We start from the raw sequence: 23,404 nt of genomic DNA, 5'->3' as shown, positions 1-23,404 counted from the left end.
GAACTCATGTGTCAGCTCCTCATTCCAAACACTAGATGGCAGACATGAATTATTTAAAAATATAAACACTCACCAGATTCATGTTCAGATTTTTTTTACATCACAAGCCTATACATAACTTTTAAAAAAAAGATTTAATTCAACGGTTATTTTTATTAAATTAAATTAAATTAAATTAATTATTTACTCCAGAAGTTGAATATAAAGTATATTTTTGTTAAGAGATGTGTCTCTATGTGGTTTTGTACTTGTAATCACCACATTGTTAATTTCTTAAACCCATAACGTTTAAACAAATCAGTCAATAACCATATAGTCAATATTATTTATTTATTTTGAGATAGAGACTTATGGGTAACTTGTTCCATCATATCAACACTTGTGGTTCTGCAGTAGTTCAGATCAGGTATAGAAATGAAAGACAACAAATGGCTTCTTTACTCGTGAAGCTCATGATCTGGGCTCCGTTTCCTGTTTTACTTTGAAATTATTGCCCTCCGGTGTCTATTCTCTACTTCCTGTCTTTGTGTCCATCCCCATCGTTGGTTAATAATTCTCCAGTGTTTTTTACAGCCTGTTTCAAGTCACCTGAACATAACATCAGTTAATGTGAGCTTCTTGTCTGTGTCCTTTTTTACATTTTGTATTTCTGCTTGCTCCCCTGTTTGCTTGCACAGCTGTTTCTGATTCTTGGACCCCTGCGTGCCTCAGGACCGTGTGAGCCTTGTCGTTTAATAAAATAAGAATAAGAACGCTTGTGCATGATCAGGCTCGCACGCCGATCCCATTCTGGTTTCTTATTCAAGTCGTGTTCTATGAGAATTTCTCCATGGCTACACAAACAGACCCACAAACACTGTGTTGTTTCCGCTCGGCCACCTGATGCTCTGAGGTAAACTCTCTGGGATCAGTGCTTTATCAACACTGGAGTTATGTAACAGCTGGTGATAAAAGCACTAACCTTTGACTTTACCCTTACTTTGATTTCTTGCTTACTTAGCAGCTAATACAAAGAAGGGAGATTACTCATCTGACTAATAAATTGGCTCAGTGATTTATTGGTTTGGTTCCACTCGGCAGCCGCTCACAGCTCCCGTCACAACTTGGGCCTCTCGGTGTTGTTTACATTCGACTCTGCGAGGAAACAGAGGAGGGGGAGTCAGAGTTCAGAGACGATCTTTGCTCTCACAACGAGTCCTGCAGCTCTCAGTGCAACCCGTGCCACCATGTTGGTTTCTATAATCCTCATGTGGCTTTGCGTTTGGTTCATCATCCTTCAACTGAAATCCCGGAGGCCCAAGAACTTCCCCCCGGGACCCCCCGCCCTGCCCGTACTGGGGAACCTCTTACATCTGAGCCTGGAGAATCCTCTGAAGGACTTTGAGAGGGTAAGAAAAACACTGAAATCAGTGACGTTGCTCTTTAATATCCCTTAACTTCTTATATTTATTGCATATTGTGACTACTTAAGCTACTGCTTTTCATGCTGTGTTTATATAAATGCATAATAAAAAAAATAATAATAATATGCACATCTTTCCTCAAAACCGAGTTAGAAGGTGCAATAATAAAATAAATGATAACAAATCAAAGAAAAGACAGATTATGCTCAATCATACAACTAAATTGATAAAAGAACAAGAGAAAAACGGATAAAAGAACATAATGAAAACAATAAACCTCCCTGTCTGTACAGAGTTGGCACATAACCAGGAGTATAGGGGTTATATGGGGTCTGCAAGGGTCTGAAACAGTGTTTGGTTTGAGTTGTAGTATTTAACAGTACTAGACAGGGCCTTTCCTAACATTTTCCCTGATTTCCCAGGGAATGATTAATGGATATTGATTAAAAGAATCCAACATATTCAGAGAACTGATATCTATGAGTGTGGTGTGGAGATTTGGTGAAAAAAAGTGTTTTCTGTAGTTCGATGTAGTTTTTACTTCCTGTCTTGGGCCTGTTTCTGTGATTGTCGGCCCTGATGTGTTTCACTGTGTTCAGTCCTCCCTTCCTTCAGTCTCTGTGCTACATTCACTTTATCGTTCTATTCACTCTGACTTGGTTTAATTCAGTCCTGTTGCCTGGTGTTTTTCTGTGTTATTGGCTTTTCTCAGTTTTTGTCTTCTGCCTGCTGGGAATTTAGGTTTCTCCCATTCACCTGTCGGCATTTAAGCCATATTTTTGTCCTTTGAATACTTAGGCAGTTTCCTTCATGACATACAGGTCAAGACTCGTGAAGGCCAAATGTTTCAGACATTCATTTTATGTATGTGCAATAAAAAGTCTCTTTTGGAACCATCTGTCGTCCTGTTCATTATTACTTTGCTAGATTTATCCGTTGTAATATTTGTTTACAATTTGTTAACATTGTCATTGTGTGCTCTTTATAAATGATAGTGATCATGCACAATGTAATCATGTTAATTCCCCCTATGATTGACATTGATCATGCTGTATCCTGTACAACTGAATGAATCTTGGCCTGATGGCCTAAACTAAGGCAGTATTGCCTTCATGTCATCAGAGGATCCTGAGTTTAGGTTTAGAAACAACCTCAACCAGATGGGAAGGAAGGAGCCAAACGTATAAAGAGAAAGAACAGCTTCCCGTCGGGATGCACCATGCTCTGAGCATTAAAGTGTGACATTACTGTAAGAGATTTGTGTCTCGTTCCTCGTTGTCAGAGTGGGATTGCAGAATTGCCACCACAGTTTGATCTGGCTTGTCTGTGTTTTGCCATGTTCCACACTGAACTATCTTTTGTCATTATCAATGAAATTGAAGTTGTGTGATATATATACATGTATTTTACTCACTGACACATGTCGTCTTGTTCTGTGGCAGCTGAGGAAGAAGTATGGAGACGTCTACAGCCTCTTCCTCGGCCCCAAACCTATGGTCATCCTCAACGGGCAGAATGCGATAAAGGAGGCTCTGGTGACCAAGGGGATTGATTTTGCTGGACGACCAGATGACCTGTTCGTCAATGACATCACCCAGAGGAGAGGTAGGAAACACATGATGGTCTATGATAGAGAACGTCTGCTCCAATGAAACTCTTCTAAAAGAAGATTCTGTCAATATCGGCTACTGTCACTTTTTATGCATGTAAAGCAAATATTTGTTGTTCTGGGTTTGTACCCTCAAGGTTGAATGCACTGATTGTAAGTCGCTTTGGATAAAAGCGTCAGCTAAATGAAATGTAATGTAATTGTTACCATTATCACTGTGAATCGGAGTATACACAAGGGAAACTGTTTAACACATTGTGCTACAACATGTTGGGAAATGTTTAAAAGACAGAAACAAACACCTGAGTAAAAGTCGTGATGACCTTTTGCCGTGTGTGTCTTCTCAAACTCCCCAAATCCCATATTTAAAACACACAGCTGAAAATGGTGAAAAGAGAACAAACGAATGTGTGTTGACGTCCTATTTTTACTATCTTAGGAGATAGCAGTTGTTTGAATAGTGTAGTATTCAGTTTGTCATCGGCATACGTTTTCAGTTTAAAATCATAACGCAAAAGATTTCCACCATAGATATCATTGCACTGACGACTGTTTGTGCTCGTATTTGTATATAGTGGGACTTTAGTTGTATGACTATGACATGTCTCTTTCTCGTGAATCCACTACTTGATGTCTCGGGTTTGAAAACACATTATAGCAAAGTCATGAGCCGACCTGTGCTCTTCTCTGTGCTTCTGTCGTAGGCGTGATCCTGGCGAACTTTGGCCCCAGCTGGAGGGATCACCGTCGCTTTGCTCTGACGACGATGAGGAATTTTGGTCTGGGGAAGAATTCAATGGCGGACAGGATCCATGGAGAGCTACAATACACTGTGGAGGCACTGGAAAAAAACATTGGTGTGTTGTCTGTAATTCTGAGTTAAAGCAACTCAATGCACCTTTTATACCGAGAATAACAAGTTTGAAGGTTTATTGACTTTGAATAAAGAGAATGTTTGCTGTTACCGCTCCTCACCCTGAAGCTCTGTTCTCTCTCTATGTAACTTTGGTGAGTGGGTTCGATCTCCTGTGTGGAACTGAGTGACAGTTGCAGATTCAACCATCAGAATCAGGTCCAGCGAGTTCAAGAGTGAAGCTGAACTGTAGATCAGTTAAAAAGACATAGAAGTCATTAAAAACCAGAGTTTATCTCCTATATTCAGCAGGAAACTTTGAAAATATCAAGAATTCTAAACCGAGTTTGGTGGATTTGTTACAGCAGCAGCTCTTCTGGTTCAGGAAGCCAGGGATTGTGGGTCATTTCCAAAGTTCAGTTGTGTTTCAGCCAGAGCGTCACTCAACACATTGATAGACTTTGCTTTTTCTCTACATGAAAACAACTTAGATCACTCGGACATGGAGCCCAACAGAATTAATCCCCACGTGTGGCTGCAGGGGGCGCTGTAGCTCAGTAAAAGTCCTGAGTCCTCCAGAAATATTTAAATATTATAAGTTAGATTTTGATCACACACTTTCATTTATGACTGTGCTCTTGTTTTCACCTTCCTTTTATGTCCTCACCACAATCTGCTCAATGTCTGTGTTTCTTTGTCGTCATGTCTCACAGGCAAGAGCGTGAGTCCAGGAATTCTCTTTTATAACATGGCCTCCAACATCATATGCCAGGTTCTGTTTGGAAAACGCTTCGAGTACGACGACGAGTTCATCAAAGTGATCGTTCGTTGCTTTAGAGAAAACGCCAAGATAACAAACGGACCCTGGGCGATGGTGAGTCTAAGTGCTCTCTCTCTCTCTCTCTGTGCCTAAAGATTCCCAGTCACTCAGGTCCACTAGTCCGAGGTGAAGAAGCTGTTTGGACCATAGACTGTAGATAATGATGGACAACATGACAGCCAATGGTCCCCTGGTGGCTGGTTGCAGTATAGGTCATAAACCGATGGCAGCATTTATATGTGGTGGTTTTTGGCTTGATTCCTGGATAGTGAGAGGGTTTGTTTGAGGGTTTGAGGGCGAGTCCACTTTGTTCACCATTGATCTTCGAAGCCCCACTGAGTTACTGCCTTTTCTTTAACCACCTGTAGGTCTGCATCACTTCTGCAACTTGCAGCGGCTGTTGATATTTTGGTGTCTAAAGCCAAACAGCCTTCCCCAAGTCACAGGCACGAGATGGTGTTTTCTAACTAAAATAATTTTAAACTTGCAAAGAGTTATCTACAGCTGTACTTCTCCTCCCATTATAGAGAAATATCCAAGATTTAAAATCATCTGTTTCGAGTGTGGAAGCAGAATCTGCACATTTGGATTCAGATTTTAACAAATGTTTGTTCTTTCTTTACAGTTGTACGACTCTTTTCCACTGATTCGTAACTTGCCGCTGCCGTTCGTCAAGGCCTTCGAAAATACTAAGGTGTGTTGATTGGGCCTTGAAAATGATTATAACGCTGATGTGACCATTTAAAAAAGGGATATACACATCTATTATTCTTTTTTTCCCCTACATACACATCCATATACTGTCAGAAATCCTAATGCTGGAGTGAAAATCCAACTTACATCTTATATTTATCAGGTTACTATGGAATTTGGACATTCTTTGGTGGATGAGCACAAGAAAACCAGAGTTCCTGGAGATCCACGAGACTTAGTTGACTGCTATCTGGACGAACTGGACAAGGTGTGTGTGTTCAAACTAACATGTTATATTTGATGTAAACAAATGGTTTTATATTGAATATGAAATTTTTTTGATAAGCCCTGGAACTTAAAGCAACAGTGTAACTTTTGTTAGAGCTACAGCGCCCTCTGCAGCCACATGTGGGTATTAATTCTGTTGGCTTTGTGTTTGAGCGATTAAGTTGTTTTCTTGCAGAAAATAAACAAAGCCTATTGATCCACCAAACAGGAAATATATTGCAATTTTGCTATTTGCTGCTATATTAAAGGGATAGTTCACCCAAAAATGAAAATGTACTCATTATCAACTCACCCCTATGCCGACGGAGGCGTGGGTGAAGTGTTTGAGTCCACAAAACACAAAACACCACCTCCATCGGCATAGTGGTGAGCAGATAATGGGTGCATTTTCATTTTTGGGTGAACTATCCCTTTTAAGGTAAGAAAGTTGTATAGTGTCGCTTTAACTGTTATGACACAATAACACGCGTGGCAGTGAGCTGATTCTTATCAGATTGTGTGTGTGCTCGTGTATATACATGTAATGTTGGTTTATCTTTAAAGAATCACTCTTCTTTTTTAGAGAGCCGGAGAGGATTCTCCATTTTCAGAGGAGGAACTTGTTTCGGTTTCTCTTGATCTTCACTTTGCTGGAACTGACACGACCTCCAACACCCTGCTCACTGGTTTCCTCTACCTCATGGCCTATCCACACATACAAGGTTTGTCCACATGTGCCAATGTGAGGATTTACTTCTGTCATCGGCTCTATGGTTTTACCATTGTCTTTCCAGAGACATCCACTGCTAGTTTATCTGAGGTTCCCGGCAACAGTCAAAAGAAAATGGGGGATTCATTCTGTGACTTCCTGCATTTTAATCTATGTTGATGCACTACGTCCTTCAAATGTTGTGTTTTAAGATATATATTCTTTTGTATATAACTTTTTACTTACTTTAGGTACTTTTTTACTTGATGAAATGTTATATTTTTAACATGAAGAATTTGTCTCCCAGAGCGTTGCCAACAGGAGATAGACGAGGTGCTGGGAGGGAAGCATCCGGTCACGTTTGAGGACAGACATAACATGCCATACATGCAGGTATATGTTCAGACACATTTCTCTAGTAATGATTCATCAATAACGTCACTTCTATTTGACATATGGGTGTGGGTCAGGGGCTCTCAAAATCTTTGTTTCCATCCAGGCTATGATCCATGAAGTGCAGAGGATAGCCAACACCGTTCCACTCAGCGTCTTCCACTCAACGACCAAAGACACCGAGCTCATGGGATACTCCATTCCCAGGGTAAGTGGCCAATGGTTACGTTTTGTGGAAGGAAACCCAACTGTGATTACGTGGACTAACCAGGTCAGGGTTCACCAAAAATTGTGAATGACTTTTCTGCAAGTTTGCAAAGTTGCATGTAACTGTTGGAACCAAAAATAAAACATCGTAGAAAGTTACTATTACATTAAAGTAAATCTTACAAATATTGTCGTTAATTTCCTCAGGGTACGTTGATCATCCCTAACCTGGGCTCAGCCCTGACAGAGGAGGGACAATGGAAATTCCCTCATGAATTCAACCCAGACAACTTCCTCAACGACCAGGGAGAGTTTTTCAAACCCGAGGCCTTCCTGCCTTTCTCTGCAGGTAAACACCAAACAAGCTGCTGTGTGTTTGCCATTCTGTCACATCAATACACACTTGAAACAGCTAAAAATGTACGTTGAAACAGTTAGCTGCACGTTGAACAGTTGATTTAGTCGGATAAGAAGTGTGAACATCATGGTTAACAATTTTATTTTGTCAGCTAAAAGTAGCCAAATGTCATAAACGGGAAATATGATGAGTCAAAAGTGTTGAGAGCAGTTGAGACAGTTAGCTAAACGTTGAACGGATTTAGTTTGCTAAACGTTGAACGGATTTAGTTTGCTAAAAGGTACGGGGGTTGGCTCAAAGTAAGTCCAAAGCAGCTCAGCTACCCAAAAATGAGATCATTTATTTCTAACGTCTCAGGTCCTCGGATGTGTCTGGGAGAGGCTCTGGCTCGCATGGAGCTCTTCCTCATCTTGGTGACTCTGCTGAGGAAGTTCAAGTTTGTCTGGCCTCAGGACGCAGGAGAGCCAGACTTGACTCCGGTCTACGGGGTCACCCTGTCTCCCAAATCTTACTGCATGAATGTCCAGCTCAGGGCGACACAGTAAGAAGCTCTGCACACAAATAATCCAGTCAATATTATCTTAGCTACCTCACATTAGCTTTTTATATCCTTGTAGCTTATATTTTACAAAAATAACACATTGTAAATATACTTTATAAATGTATAATTGCAAATTTTATGATTGTATCAAATGCATCTTTATATGTAAGTGATCGATGGGATTGATGGGCTGGAGAATAAACAGCAATATTGAGACAAAATGTCTCTTTGTTATGTGTCTTATTCATGTTGATGGATGCATTGGACAACTAATTGAAGAAAAGAGAAATAAAAATTAGATTGAGGGAAAAAAGTTTCAACTGAAGATTGGTTATCATCACAAAAAATGGGGCAGAATTAAGAGACAAAATCAAACTAAACACACAACAATAAACTAGAACTAGAGCTGTGCCTGGAACCAGTTGTTCTGGCCGTCGAAACACAAAGAACTGGTTCGAGATCAGCCACTGGCTCCGAACTGGCCCTGGATCTGCCTTGGTGTAACATGTGAGTCACAGAATGAACTCATGTGTCAGCTCCTCATTCCAAACACTAGATGGCAGACACGAATTATATAATATGTAAACTTTGTTCAAACACTCACCAGATTCATGTTCAGATTTTACAACCAGATGTATTTTTTACATCACAAATTACTTTTAAAAAACCGTTTAATTCAATGTACATGTGATTGTTGTGTCGGCAGATCACACAGTTGGAGGTAGATATTATTATTGAGTCAAAACCAAAGACTCCAGAAGTTGAATATAAAGTACATGAATAAATAAAAATAAAAAGGCTTGTTTATGATCAGGCTTGCATACGGAAGCCTTAAACGGACATGGGATCATACATTGTATTTCCTCTGTTATCTTGTGATAACGAACCTTTGTTTACCCGAGATAACGGGATAAATAACTTGTTATCACGACATAAGTCTATATAAAGCCTATCATTACAGCAACTGTTGCGTTCAGTGTAGCAATGTCCGATGAGCAAGAGCTTGATCATCACATCAAATTTCACTCCAATCAAGATTTTTCCTCAAAATCTTATTTAAGATAAAGCATTTCTAAAGCACCAAACAAATGCAGAAATAGGCTTACCCGTATACATGAGTGTTCAAGTCATCCATCAGTTGTTGATTGACAAAATATAAATATAATGTATGATTCCATGTCTGTTTAGGGCTTCCGTCCTTGCACGCCGATCCCCCCTGGTTTATTATTCAAGTTGTGTTCTATGAGAGCTTCACCATGGTGTTGGGCCATGGTTTTGTGTGAAACCACACTTCGGCCTACATGTGCCATCAAAGCCGGAAGCAGCATGTCCCTCCAGGACTCCGTCTCCCAGGGGCCATTAAAAACCAGAGCAAGGAACTCAATGTCCCAGAGGGCATCAACTTCACACAGAGGGGTGGAAACCCCCCCCAGGGACACAGATTTCAACATTAATGGCGTCCCTGGGTGGGCAGAGTACAGTTGGCAAAAATTCATAATTATGTAATATTAATTAGTAATTTTTATTTTTAATAATTTTCTCCAACATTAATGGCGTCCCTGGGTGGGCAGAGTACAGTTGGCAAAAATTCATAATTATGTAATATTAATTAGTAATTTTTATTTTTAATAATTTTCTCCAACATTAATGGCGTCCCTGGGTGGGCCGAGTACAGTTGGCAAAAAATTCATAATTATGTAACATTAATTTTTTCCTCTTCCATTTTTGGTTAACATAAATGGTGCCCCCGCGTGAGGAAGAGTACAGTTGAAAAAAATTAATAATTATGCAATATTAATTTGTTTTCATTTTCGGCAAACGCTAGAAATAAGTGGAATTTTGAATTTTCAGTCAAGCCAAAGGTTTGAATTCAATTCCACTAGTCTGCCACCGGAGTAGACATTCAACCGTATTTACAAACAAGTGCATTGTGGTGAAATTTAATTTATTCATAAATTAAATGTTTATTAATAATTAATTATTCAGAACTACCATTTTAGGTCCTCATAGTGTTACGCTAAAAGATTGCTATCGTTGCTAATAACTCCAGTTGAATATTCGTTGTTGAAATTTTAAGAATTTCTGTTAACATTTGAATATCACATATTCAATGTTAACTGGTCAAGCTGTGAAATTTTCTGTAACTGTTGCTTTAGAATTAAGACATAGCGTGCCACCGGCCCTATGGAACAGAGCTTGTACCTGGCTGTTACTGCCAAGCATATCAGCCCAAGTTGGATAAGAGAACCTGAGAAAGAGCCACAGCGTGCTTCCAGCCCTGTGAATTTATAGAACCCCTAACTGTTACTGCCCTGCATATCAGTTAGTGATTAAAAGTTTGGTGAACTGTTTAATCCACCATAGTTTGGTTAGGCTAGTGTACGATCAAATCCACACTACAAGGTGTCTGCCAGTGCAACACCAAAGCCAACCACACTGCTTTTTGATTTATAAACTTGTAAATCTAATTTTCAATTTCAGAACCAACAATGGAGAACCCCTGTGTAGAACAATTTGTTTCTTCCATAGCACAGAGTCTGACCCCTGGCTATCCTGAATTCATCAGTAAGTTGAACTTCAGTGAGTGTAATAAAGAAATAGATTCTCTACTTAACGACAGGTGTGATGCACAAACAGCATCAAAGGGTCCATTGTTGAGATGCATGATTCTAAATTTCCACAGGCAAATCAACCTTGCCTGTCAGAGCAAAGCAGCTGTGGAACAGGAGGTAAATGCCCTAAGAGCGCAAAATGCTTTTCTTTTCCAGGAGGTTCAAACTGCTAGTAAGAAAGCCCTGCACTATTTAGAGGACCTGCACTCAGCAGAGTCAGATCTCATTTCACACAAGGAGGAATTGTTAAAACTTAGATTAGAAGGCCCGGCCTCACATCAGTTTTTGAACCAATGCGATTCTGGTTATTCCGATTCACACTCCTCCGATAGTGTACGGTTAACTCCCTCTTCACTCCCAAGATGGGACAGAATCCCATCCGACCCTAAGTCTTCGGGAATTAAGTCACCTCCTGATCCTCCACTGACAGGAAGAGGTAACGGCTTCCTAACTTCCCATCTCCCTGACTCTGACACTGACATTGACAACACATGTAGTTTATCTTCAAGAACACATTGTGCCTCATATGCTTCTCATCCACGGATGCATGACACATTTTTCCGTGCACAACTCTCCAAAGGGGGGACTTCAACATTTCAGGATGTTTTAGCACCTCCCCCTCAACCAGAGAAACCTGGAGCAGGTGATGCACGTGCCCGGACCTCACAGTGTCCTCGCTTTGATTTGCTTGAGTTTCTAGCTAAAGATATTGAACAATTTGATCCAGACAACTGTGATAACAATATTGATAATTACTTTAGAGAACTAGATCTCAGCTTAAGTGATGTGCCAAATGCAACAGAAAGAGAGAAGGTTAGACTTGTGTTAAAAACCAGCTCTACAGCTGTTCACAAGTTTATTCAGTCACTTCCTTCCAGTGTCACAAGTAACTACACAGAGCTCCGTCAAGCACTAGTCGAGGAATTCTCTTCTACTGCTGACGAGATCACATCCATTGTTACAGCATCCCAAATTAAACATTCACGTCGCGAAAATCCCAAGGATTATTTTCGACGTTTGAGGCATGTTTATTTTCAGGGAAAGAACGCACCAGGCCTAGAAGAAAATCCCACCTTCAAGTCCATGTTCTTACGTAACTTACATCCATGTATACGCACACATGTTGTACTGATGACACAGCAAGGAAAACCTTCAATGCAGCAGATCAGGAAGATGACACAGGTGGCTTGGGAAACTGTTATCACTTTCAAGGCTACAGTAGGTGCAACCGAGCCCGTCAAAACAAACAGCACGGTGTCAAATTCATCCGCTGCCTCAAAACTTCACCCTCACAACAAAACGAAGGGGGGTGACAGAAGGCAGCGTAGGGACACAGAGCGTACCCGCCATGTCCACCAACTTCCCAGAGATAGGCATTCCCACAGTAGAAGCTGTAGGAAACCATACTCTGAAATTCTGGCCCAGACAACTTACCACTGCTCAGAAGATGACGACAGCGTCTCTGAGTACAGTTTAAGATATGGTTATGACCGAGCACACAGTGACAGCGCCTCTGAAGTCCTCCTGGACTCTGGCTCCCCAGAGCGTTACGGCCCTGAGCCACGACACAGGCGATCCAGAGCTCGCTCCTCAAGGCCATAACCAACACAGTTCACCCCTGTACTGACAGTCAGTATTAAGTTTCTTGCAGTTAATAGGAAACCTGTTTTGTTAGCAACAGCAGCAAACTTCAAAACCTAAATTCTGATTAAACTTATATACCACTGCCAACTTTGTAAATATGTTTGGATCGACTACTTTCCATTTCATAATAATGAAGGCCATACCACATGTTAGGACATTAGCATATTATTACAGAAACAATGATACAGTCATTTGGATTTGGAGACTTTGAAAAATTATGACAACCTTCCGCAGAAATACCTGCTGAAGATTAAAATTGTTAAGTCTAACAGATCAGACTGAGTACTACATTGAGTAGGATTCCATGAGTGAACAAAACTCTTGGACATTCCAAAAATGACCTTATCATTGTACGTGCCACTCTCTCTGCATCTTATCTTACAATTTACAATGTCTTATTTCTTCCTTTTTCTCCCTAACCTAGTGAAGAGCACAGGTTATTCATATTGTACTGTCATTGTAATCTGAATTATTTGTCTAATTTGAATCTTGCTTAGCCAAACTAGATAGTATACACAAATGCCCAGATGTGACAATCCAAATGAACTGACAATTGACTTTTCCAGCTTTGGACTAAACATGTTCAAGTTCGCCCTCAGGAACCCACGTCAGGTGCGATCCTGAGAACGAAGGGGGGATGTTGGGCCATGGTTTTGTGTGAAACCACACTTCGGCCTACATGTGCCATCAAAGCCGGAAGCAGCATGTCCCTCCAGGACTCCGTCTCCCAGGGGCCATTAAAAACCAGAGCAAGGAACTCAATGTCCCAGAGGGCATCAACTTCACACAGAGGGGTGGAAACCCCCTCCAGGGACACAGGTCTCAACTCCCATTGGTCACTCTGGACCCCATGACCTGTGAGGTCACCGGGCCAATATAAGCTAAGTTCTCCAGCTTCTGGATCTCTCTCTCTCGATCTCTCTCTTTCTAAACTCCCTCAACGGGGAGAAGGCGGTCGAGCCTCTCTTGCTACACTCCCTCAGAGGAGGGAAGGCTGTGGAGCCTCTTCTCCAGCTCACATCTTCTCTTCCCATCCAACTCTTCGAGAGGAGCACAAAGGTGCAGCTTCCAGCTCATCTCACCAAGGAAACCTCCTCGCCCTCCAAGCTCTACCAACGTCCTAGCAGCGACTCGATGTCCTGCTTGCAAACTTCAGCCAACAACTGAGCTACACCGCTCAACCGAAACCAGCAAGACGACACAAAACTGCGAACTGCACAGCAACTTCCTTTTTCCCCTTTCCACGGACTGGTAACACAACTGGGCTTAATAATTATACTAGGCTAAGCAAGACTGTTTATTCGATTCTGTGTGAGGTTTATACGTTTGATTGGTGGTGTTGTGATATTTTGGGTACAAGTTATTGAGAAAGTAATGTTAGTCTGTTATGCTCTTCACAGTCTTTCGTTGCATCCAATCTAGTAACTTTCTCTAATTTGGCACAGACACAGACACACGCATAACTCTTCACCTCATTATCTCTACAGGTCGTAAACATTCCAATAGGTGGGGGAAGGGTGTTGTCTCTTTGGCCAGCGACCATCTTGAAAGCACGCTGACTCACACAGACACACACACATGTATACACACATACCTATCTTTGTTTAGCAATTATACCGTTAGTAATTTGTGTTTTTATACTTTATTATATTCATAATAAATGTTTTTCTTTCACAAATGTTTTCTTATTAATGTTGCATAAGTGAATTTCGCCAACCTCTACACTGTCAAGAACCCCATATCTTTCAACTTAGCTAACTATCTATATGGTAATTTTGGTTATAGTTATTAATTTAATTGTTAATCAGAGTTCCAAATTTGTAGTTAGAACCTTAATCAATGAGACTTAATCAATAAATTGGCTATCTTTTCCCTTCCTTTGAAGGGTGGTGCCCGAGGTAACTTTAATCAATTAAAGTTATTATTTAATATTAATAATAAATATTAATATTTAATATTTTATTTTGATAACCAAATTTATTGAATGCCGAAAGGCACACCATTTTATGGTATCACGTTTGATGCATTATGGCACAACAATGGCGACACAAACAGACCCTCAAACCCTGTCCCCGCTCGACCTCTCTGGGATCAGTGCTTTATCAACACTGGAGTTATGTAACAGCTGGTGATAAAAGCACTTACCTTTGACTTTCCCTTACTTAGATTTCTTGCTTACTTAGCAGCTAATACTTAAGGAAGATTATTCATCTGACAAATAAATTGGCTCAGTGATTTATTGTTTTTGGCTCCACTCGGCAGCCGCTCACAGCTTACATCACAACTTAGGCTTGTTGTTGTTCTTTACATTTGACTCTGCGAGGAAACAGAGGAGGGGGAGTCAGAGTTCAGAGACGATCTGTGCGCTCACAGCGAGTCCTGCAGCTCTCAGTGCAACACCTGCCACCATGTTCGTTTCTATTATCCTCCTGTGCGTTTGCGTTGGGTTCATCATCCTTCAACTGAAATCCCGGAGGCCCAAGAACTTCCCACCGGGACCCCCCGCCCTGCCCGTACTGGGGAACCTCTTACATCTGAGCCTGGAGAATCCTCTGAAGGACTTTGAGAGGGTAAGAAAAACACTGAAATCAGTGACGCTGCTCTTTAATATCCCTTAACTTGTTATGTTTATTGCATAGTATTACTACTTTAGTGCTTTTCCTGCTGTATCAATATGAATAAATAATAATAAGCTATTTTTCTATTTTGTCTCTCAAAACCAAAGTTAGAAGGTGCTTCACAAAATAAGATATTTGACCAAAGATAACAAATCATAGAAAAAACAGATTATGGTCAATAATGAAATAAAACAAAACGGATAAAAGAACCAAATGAAAACAATAAACCTCCTTGTCTGTACAGAGTTGGCACACAACCCGGAGTGTAGGAGTTTGAATGTTTACAATCAGTTCAATGCACGAATGAAGAGGATGTTTTCTGAGGGAGGGAAAGTAGGTGAGAGGGGAAACGCTCGGAGGAGACGATGCTGCTGATATTTAGTTTTGCAAGTGGCCATTTAAACAACGTAAACAAATGTCCCACCCCATCATAAAGTAACAGCTGGGCAGAAACATGACTGAACCAAAACTAACTGCAAGGCTCTGAAACAGTGTTTGGTTTGAGTTGCAGTATATAACAGTACTAGACAGGGCCTTTCCTAACATTTTCACTGATTTTCCAGGTATCTATGTATGTGTGAGATATGGTGCAAATAGTTTCTTGTTGTACGATGTAGTTTTTACTTCCTGTCTTTGTCCTGTTTCTGTGAATGTCTGCTCGGCCCTGATGTGTTTCACTGTGTTCAGTCCTCCCTTCCTTCAGTCTCTGTGCTACATAGTTGGCCCTTTGTTCACTTTATCGTTCTGTTCAGTCTGACTTGGTTTAATTCAGTCCTGTTACCTGGTGTTTTTCTGTGTTATTGGCTTTTCTCAGTTCTTGTCTTCTGCCTGCTGGGAATTTAAGCCACATTTTTGTCCTCTAATTACTTCACTAGAACTTCCTGTCTTAATGTGCCTCTGCATTTGGGTTCTCCGATCCTATAACCTGCCGTGCAGGCAGTTTCCTTCATGACATACAGGTCGAGACTTGTGAAAGACAAGCGTTCAGACATTCATTTTAAGTCTGTGTTGGAACCGTCTGTCGTCCTGTTTGTTATTTCTAACTTAGTCATTGTTGCTAGATTTACCTGTTGTAATGTTTTTAAACTATTTGTTAGCTTTGTTTTTGTGTGCTCTTTATAAATGTTCATGATTTGAATCTGTGATGTTTCTTTTGTTTTAAATCTTTTATTGATGCTGTCTGTGTTTTGCCATGTTCCACACCGAACTACCCTTTTTGACCAGATAACTCCACTTTAAGTTGTGTGATATATATACATGTATTTTAAACACTGACATGTGTTGTCTTGTTCTGTGGCAGCTGAGGAAGAAGTATGGAGACGTCTACAGCCTCTTCCTCGGCCCCAAACCCATGGTCATCATCAACGGGCAGAATGTGATAAAGGAGGCTCTGGTGACCAAGGGGATTGATTTTGCTGGACGACCTGATGACCTGTTCGTCAATGACGTCACCCAGAGGAGAGGTAGGAAACACATGATGGTCTATGATTGTCATTTGAGGCTCATCCCGATGTGATAGTGGATGTTAACACCAAAGAGTTTTCCAATTGAATGTGGCGTCCATAAGGTCAGATTTAAAGGGACATTACTTTTCTCAGTTTATCTTGGACCCACACAGGCTGCAAAATAAAGATAGAGAAAATATTGTTAAATCAGAAGAAACTCAATTGGGGGAAAGCACATTATAGCAAAGTCATGAGCCGTCCTGTGCTCTTCTCTGTCGTAGGCGTGGTCCTGGCGAACTTTGGCGCCAGCTGGAGGGATCACCGTCGCTTCGCTCTGTCGACCATGAGGAACTTTGGTATGGGGAAGAATTTAATGGCGGACAGGATCCATGGAGAGCTACAATACATTGTGGAGGCAATGGAAAAAAACGTTGGTGTGTTGTCTGTAATTCTGTTCTGAGAGTTAAAGCATGAAGCTCTGTTCTCCCTCTTTGTAACTTTGGCGAGTGGGTACGATCTCCTGTGTGGAAATGAATGACAGTCGCAGCTGAACTAGATCTTCCATTTATGTCCTCACTACAATCTGTTGTCTGTGTTTCTTGCTGTGCTGTTGCTCTTGTCTTTTTTTTAACACTGACGTTTGCATCATGTCTCACAGGCAAAAGCGTGAATCCTGCAATTCTGGTTTACAACACGGCCTCCAACATCATATGCCAGGTTCTGTTCGGAACTCGCTTCGAGTACGACGACGAGTTCATCAAAGTGATCGTTCAGTGCTTTAGAGAAAATGCCAAGATGGCAAATGGACCCTGGGCGATGGTGAGTCTGAGTGCTCTCTCTCTCTCTCTCTGTGTGTGCCTGAAGATTCCCAGTCACTCAGGTCATGGTATTCAATGGGAATCTCCACTAGTCCGAGGTGAAGAAGCTGTTTGGACCATAGACTGTAGATAATGATGGACAACATGACAGCCAATGGTCCCCTGGTGGCTGCCTGCAGTATAGGTCATGAACCCTGCTTTATCCATGTAAGTGGATGGGACGTGGACCAAACTAACTACTCCTGAGAGTTTTTCTCTCTGAGATAATTTCTGAAGCCAAACCGCCTCCACCAACTCTCAGGCACGAGATGCTGTTTTCTAACTAAAATCATTTAAACTTGCAAAGAGTTATCTACAGCTGTACTTCTCCTCCCATTATACAGAAATATCCAAGATTTAAAATCCTCGTTTCGAAACGTGGAAGCAGAATCTGCACATTTGGATTCAGATTTTAAACTAATGATTGTTCATTTTTTCTTTTTTACAGATGTACGACTCTTTCCCACTGATTCGTAACTTGCCGCTGCCGTTCATCAAGGCCTTTGAAAATTTTAAGGTGTGTTGATTGGGCCTTGAAAATATTTACAACACTGATGTGAACATTTAAAAAAAGGATATGAACATCAATCATATATTTTTTTCTCTACCTACACATTTATATACAGTCAGTGAACAATTTAAAGTGCTGAAGTGAACATACAACTTACATCTTATATTTATCAGGTTGCTGTGAAATATGTACGTCAATTCCTGGACGAGCACAAGAAAACCAGAGTTCCTGGAGATCCACGAGACTTAGTTGACTGCTATCTGGACGAACTGGACAAGGTGTGTGTCTGTGTACTAACATGTTATACTTGATTTAAACAAATGGTTTTAGATTGAATTTGATAATTTTTGGATAACGCCTGGAACTTAAAGCAACACTATGTAATTATTAGGAGAGCTACAGCGCCCTCTGCAGCCACATGTGGGTATTAATTCTGTTGGCTCCATGTCTCCATGATTAAGTGGTTTTCTTGCAGAGAATTAACAAAGCCTATCAATTTGATGATCCACCAAAGAGGAAATATATTGCAATTTAGCTATTTGCTGCTATATTGAGGTAAGAAAGTTGCACAGTGTCACTTTAACTGTTAGCTCACAAAATGAGCTGATTCTTATCAGTCTGTGTGTTATGCTGGTTTATCTTTAAACAATCAATCTTCTTTTTTAGAGAGCCGGTGAGGATTCTCCATTTTCAGAGGAAGAACTCATTTCGAACTCCCTTGATCTTCACTTTGGTGGAACTGACACGACCTCCAACACCCTGCTCACTGCTTTCCTCTACCTCATGGCCTACCCACACGTACAAGGTTCGTCTACATGTGCCAATGTGAGGATTTACCTCTGTCATCCTGGTGTTCTCTCAGATTCTGATCTTAGCTTCATAAACTACATAACTTATGTACAATCATTTAACTCAAAGTCCTGCTGAAAAAACTCCTTCCTTCCTAGTTACTGGTCTCCCCCTAAAAAAAAAAACATACTTTAGCCAACTTGACACTTGCTTCTTGTAATATTTAGTTTTTATTTAGTCCTGAGAATGGGCTTGAACCAAAGACTGCATTTAAGATGGCTGCAAACACTTGGAGTCTTGGAGCCACGGTAGTTTTTATAGCACTAAATAACTAATTATAACCAAACTTACCAGAACATGACCACTTGAACATACACCTACCTGAAATGACAAATTCATTCATGTCATCCATCTGGACAAACACTCTGTGGCTTGGACCAAGCTGCTTTGTTTATTCTCTTGATATATATTTGCCTTCAAAAACATTGTGCTCATCTGCTGCTGGTTTATCTGAGGTTCCCGGCAACAGTCAAAAGAAAATGGGTGATTCATTCTGTGACTTCTCGCATTTTAATTTATGTTGATGCACTACGTCCTTCAAATGTTGTGTTTTAAGATATATATTCTTTTGTATTCAGTTTGATGAAATTTAAAATTTTTAACATGAAGAATTTGTCTCCCAGAGCGTTGCCAGCAGGAGATAGACGAGGTGCTGGAAGGGAAGCATTCGGTCACGTATGACGACAGACATAACATGCCATACATGCAGGTATATGTTCAGACACATTTCTCTTGTGATGATTCATCAATAATGTTCTATTTGACATATGGGTGTGGGTCAGAGGCATATTTCTTAAAGAAGGACACAGTCTGTTAAAGGCACATGGTGTAAGATCCACTTTGACAAAATTTAGTATGGTTTTGAAGGATATTGCTGACAGGTATCCATAGTAAACGTTTACTTACTGTGTCTGATCCTCTGTCCCAAGTCAGACAAAGCATAACAACATGATGATACAATCTTTGTTTCCATCCAGGCTATGATCCATGAAGTGCAGAGGATAGGCAACATCGTTCCACTCAGCGTCTTCCACTCAACGACCAAAGACACCGAGCTCATGGGATACTCCATTCCCAGGGTCAGTGGCATAAAACATGGTAAAAAATATGTACCATTACTTCAGTAAATGTCACAAATACCGTCGTTTATCCCCTCAGGGTACGTTGGTCATCCCTAACCTGGGCACAGTCCTGAAAGAGGAGGGACAATGGAAATTCCCTCATGAATTCAACCCAGAAAACTTCCTCAACGACCAGGGAGAGTTTTTCAAACCCGAGGCCTTCCTGCCTTTCTCTGCAGGTAAACACCAAACAAGCTGCTGTGTGTTTGCCATTCTGTCACATCAACAAACACTTGGTTAAACATTGATTTAGTGGGCTTAAAATGTAAAAACGTAGCTAAAAGTATTGAGGGGACAGTTGAAAACAGTCGGGTAAACATCATGGATAGTTTATTTAAGTTTATTGTTAACTAAAGGTATGGGGGGGGGGGGGGAGGGGGGCAGTTGACAGTTATTCTAAATGTCATGGATAAACAATTGAAAAGTAAAGTGTTGGCTAAAATTAACTTCTTAGGGAGTTCGACTACCCAAAAAGGAGATAGTGTGGTTTCATGACTTTCAAACTCTCCGGTTTTTTCATTTATTTCTAACGTCTCAGGTCCTCGGATGTGTCTGGGAGAGGGTCTGGCTCGTATGGAGCTCTTCTTCACCTTGGTGACTCTGCTGAGGAAGTTCAAGTTTGTCTGGCCTCAGGACGCAGGAGAGCCAGACTTGACTCCGGTCTACGGGGTCACCCTGTCTCCCAAACCTTACTGCATGAATGTCCAGCTCAGGGCGACACAGTAAGAAGCTCTGCACACAAATAATCCAGTCAATATTATCTTAGCTACCTCACATTAGCTTTTAAATAATATCCTTGTAGCTCATCATTTAAAAAAAAAGAACAAATCGTACATATACTTTACAAATGTCTGATTGGGTTAGGGTTAGGGTTATTTGATGATTGTATCAAATGCATTTATATATGTAACTGATCGATGGGATTGATGGGCTGGAAAATAAACGTCAATATTGAGACAAAATGTTTCCTTGTTATGTCTCTTATTCATGTTGATGGACTCTCTGATGCTCTTGTATCCCAATTTGAATACAAAGCTGCTTTCAGACATGCACTGAACTCCGTGTTCTCTCCAGAGGAGCTGCATGTGTGAACGCAAATGTCCGAGTGAGTAAGACACCAACGAAGATGTCAAGGGAGTTTGTGGTGATAAGAGTTGACATGTCACTTCCTGCCTCTGCCCTCTTCCCCTCTCACCTGAATAATGTGGAGGAGTTGTTGCTGTTGTGAACCACGGATCAGATTAGTGTGCCCTGCACTCTTGTGGCCTGAGAAGTGCACAACACTGCAACACTGAAAAATACAGTCAGACACTCACAACTGCATTCACATCTTAGAATCCCCAGAACAATACTCATGTGTTTTTCTTGTTCTATGTACATGTTTATAACTTTATTCCCATAGTGCGCCACCTCTGCACGGATCAAGGAATAAAAAAATCTCCTGTCAACCAGGCAGATTGAACCTTAATGAAAATAAGAGGAAAGAAAAGTTCACATACAGACACAAATCCTTAAAATGGCTTTAGTTCTGTCAGCTTCATGAAACGTATGGTCTTAACAGGAAATGTCACAAAACTACTGCTGTTCTATGAACCTATTATATAATTATAGCCTGCGTCGGTTTTCTAACTAACTATTTATATATTTGAGGCTAGACATGACAACGCTCTTACTTAATATGTTGTGTTATGTATAGAAATAGCAGCAGCTGGATGATCCTGCCTGGCTCATTGTCCACATGTCACTGAAAGCACAACCCAACACAACTATTCTTTTAACAATTGAATGGTACGATGACAGTGATTAAATTAGAAATCCCCCCCCCCCCCAAACAGCAAAACTTCACACGGCTGCTGATGATGTTATTTTGATAGTGAATGAAGCAGAGTGGGAAATCACCACCGGGGGCAGCAAACCTCAGAGCCAATGTTCACCTGAACAGAACGTTTCTTTTTTCCAGGGTGGACATGAGACATTTACAGATTTTGGCTGAGAAAGAAATCAACATTTTATAGAAACAGTCAATGTTTTTTAAAAGAAAAACCACGATTGTTCCCAAACTGTGACACTGTGCGATTAATGTAACACAACAACAAAGGAGACCTAACCTTAAGAAAGTTCTTATTTCAACTCAAACCATGATTCTTCTATAAATCGTACCTCTAACTATGATAAGACTCGTCCGGTTTATCTTGATTTCATTTGCCGGACTTGTTGGTGGAAAATAAAATGCGATATAAACAAAATTATTATTATTTTCTCGTTAGTGTCTCTTGTTCATGTTGACGGACACATCAGACACCAAATGAAGGAAAGAGAAAGAAAACATACATTTGCTTGAGCGAGAGTTTTAACTGAAGCTTGGTTATCATTTAAAACAAATCACGGTAGAACACTGTAATGGGAGAGTCTTTCCCTGGAAGGAAAAGTAGTTCAGTCTTGTCAAGGTTAATTTTCAGGTGGTGTGCAGACATCCACTGAGAGATGTCAGTCAGACAGGCAGAGATTCGTGCTGCTACCTGTGTTTCAGATTGGGGAAAAGAGAGGATTAGTTGGGTGTCATCAGCATAGCTATGGTAGGAAAAGCCATGTGAGTGAATGACAGAGCCGAGAGAGTTGGTGTACAGAGAGAAGAGGAGGGGACCCAGGACGGAACCTTGAGGGACTCCAGTAGTGAGAGGACAAGGTTCAGACACAGATCCTCTCCAAGTTACCCGATAAGTGCGGTCGTTGAGGTAGGATGAGAGCAGGGAGAGAGCAGAGTCTGAGACACCCAGGTCCTGAAGGGAGGAAGTAAGGATCTGGTGGTTCACTGTGTCAAATGCAGCAGAGAGGTCTGGAAAGATAAGGACAGAGGAGAGAGAGGCTGCTCTAGCAGTGTGAAGTTGCTCAGAGACACCAAGGAGGGCAGTCTCAGTCGAGTGGCCTGCCTTGAAACCAGACTGGTGAGGGTCAAGAAGGTTATTGTGGTTAAGATAGGAGGAGAGTTGATTAAAGATTTTTGGAAACAAAGGGAAGAGACAGGTCTGTAGTTATTTACATCAGACGGGTCAAGGGGGGGTTTCTTCAGGAGAGGATTTACTCTTGCCTCCTTCAGAGAGTTAGGGAAACAGCCAGTTGACAGGGAAGTGTTGATAAGATGGGTGAGAAAAGGAAGAAGGTCAGGAGCGATCGACTGGAGAATGTGAGATGGGATGGGGTCAAGGGGGCAGGTGGTCGGGCGGGCGGAGGTTACCAAGGTAAGAACTTGATTGGGAGACAGGGGGGTGAAAGAAGAAAGCGAAGGGGATGAAGATGAAGTTGATGGAAGTGTAGTTGTAGAAGGAGGATTAGAAAATGAGGAGCGTATGTCATCTATCTTTTTTGTAAAGCAGTTGACAAAGTGGCTTGGTAGAAGGGAGGAAGGAGGAGGGGGGGTCAAGAAGGTTGGAAAAGATGAAGAGTTTTTTGGGGTTAGAAAATGAGGATTGAATTGTAGTTTGGTAAAAAAAATGCTTTTGGCTGTGGAAATAGAGGCAGAGAAAGAGGAGAGAAGAGACTGATAAGTGAGCAGGTCGTCCGGCCATTTCCTTTCTGATGCTCGCATAGTGGCTCTGTCGGCACGCACCGAGTCAGACAACCACGGAGCTGGGGAGGACTTGGGGACCTGTCGTGACGTAAGAGGACAGAGAGAGTCAAGAGAGGAGGACAAAGTAGAAAGGAGAATGTCTGTGGCAGAGTTAGGATGCATGAGTGAGAAGGAGTCAGTGGAAGGGAGGGCTGATAAAACAGAAGAGGCCAGAGAGGCGGGAGAGAGGGAACGAATGTTGCGACGGACAGGTACAGAGTCTGTTGATGTGGTAGGGTTGTCAGTTTGAGAGAGTGGGAGAGAGTAAGAGATAAAGAAGTGGTCGG

General features: G+C 41.2%; 2 protein-coding genes and 1 long non-coding RNA gene across 4 annotated transcripts; 2 read left to right on the top strand and 1 right to left on the bottom strand.

The window, feature by feature from the left end:
* The first annotated feature begins 997 nt into the window (after positions 1 to 997).
* On the top strand, positions 998 to 19,415 carry LOC117763763 (cytochrome P450 2B4-like). 2 transcript variants are annotated; one of them, XM_034589158.1, is made up of 11 exons: positions 1,227 to 1,388; positions 2,846 to 3,008; positions 3,717 to 3,869; positions 4,579 to 4,739; positions 5,311 to 5,379; positions 5,542 to 5,646; positions 6,229 to 6,367; positions 6,662 to 6,747; positions 6,854 to 6,955; positions 7,162 to 7,303; positions 7,670 to 7,978. In XM_034589158.1, exons 1-11 carry the CDS (start codon positions 1,227 to 1,229, stop codon positions 7,855 to 7,857), a joined length of 1,470 nt encoding a protein of 489 aa, XP_034445049.1. In that variant the 3' UTR covers positions 7,858 to 7,978. The 2 variants fall into 2 exon arrangements, with proteins under 2 accessions (XP_034445051.1, XP_034445049.1); XM_034589160.1 differs by lacking the exons at positions 6,854 to 6,955; positions 7,162 to 7,303; positions 7,670 to 7,978 and adding an exon at positions 19,155 to 19,415 and having other exon boundaries at positions 998 to 1,388; positions 6,662 to 6,807.
* Positions 7,654 to 20,615, bottom strand: LOC117763770. The gene is made up of 2 exons (XR_004614213.1): positions 20,281 to 20,615; positions 7,654 to 7,897 (listed from the first exon to the last, which is right to left on the bottom strand). It is a non-coding gene; the product is annotated as an uncharacterized LOC117763770 (long non-coding RNA).
* On the top strand, positions 14,423 to 20,236 carry LOC117763764 (cytochrome P450 2F2-like). Its single transcript, XM_034589161.1, has 11 exons — positions 14,423 to 14,679; positions 16,028 to 16,190; positions 16,454 to 16,606; positions 16,831 to 16,991; positions 17,478 to 17,546; positions 17,714 to 17,818; positions 18,207 to 18,345; positions 19,013 to 19,098; positions 19,367 to 19,468; positions 19,548 to 19,689; positions 20,049 to 20,236. The coding sequence occupies exons 1-11, from the start codon at positions 14,518 to 14,520 to the stop codon at positions 20,234 to 20,236; spliced, it is 1,470 nt and encodes a 489-aa protein (XP_034445052.1). The 5' UTR covers positions 14,423 to 14,517.
* Positions 20,616 to 23,404: the final 2,789 nt, after the last annotated feature.

Source organism: Hippoglossus hippoglossus, chromosome 6 (genome assembly GCF_009819705.1).
Source record: "Hippoglossus hippoglossus isolate fHipHip1 chromosome 6, fHipHip1.pri, whole genome shotgun sequence".
NCBI classification, from domain to species: domain Eukaryota; kingdom Metazoa; phylum Chordata; class Actinopteri; order Pleuronectiformes; family Pleuronectidae; genus Hippoglossus; species Hippoglossus hippoglossus.
Note: the sequence above shows the minus strand (reverse complement) of the source record. Positions and strands in the feature narration are given on the sequence as shown.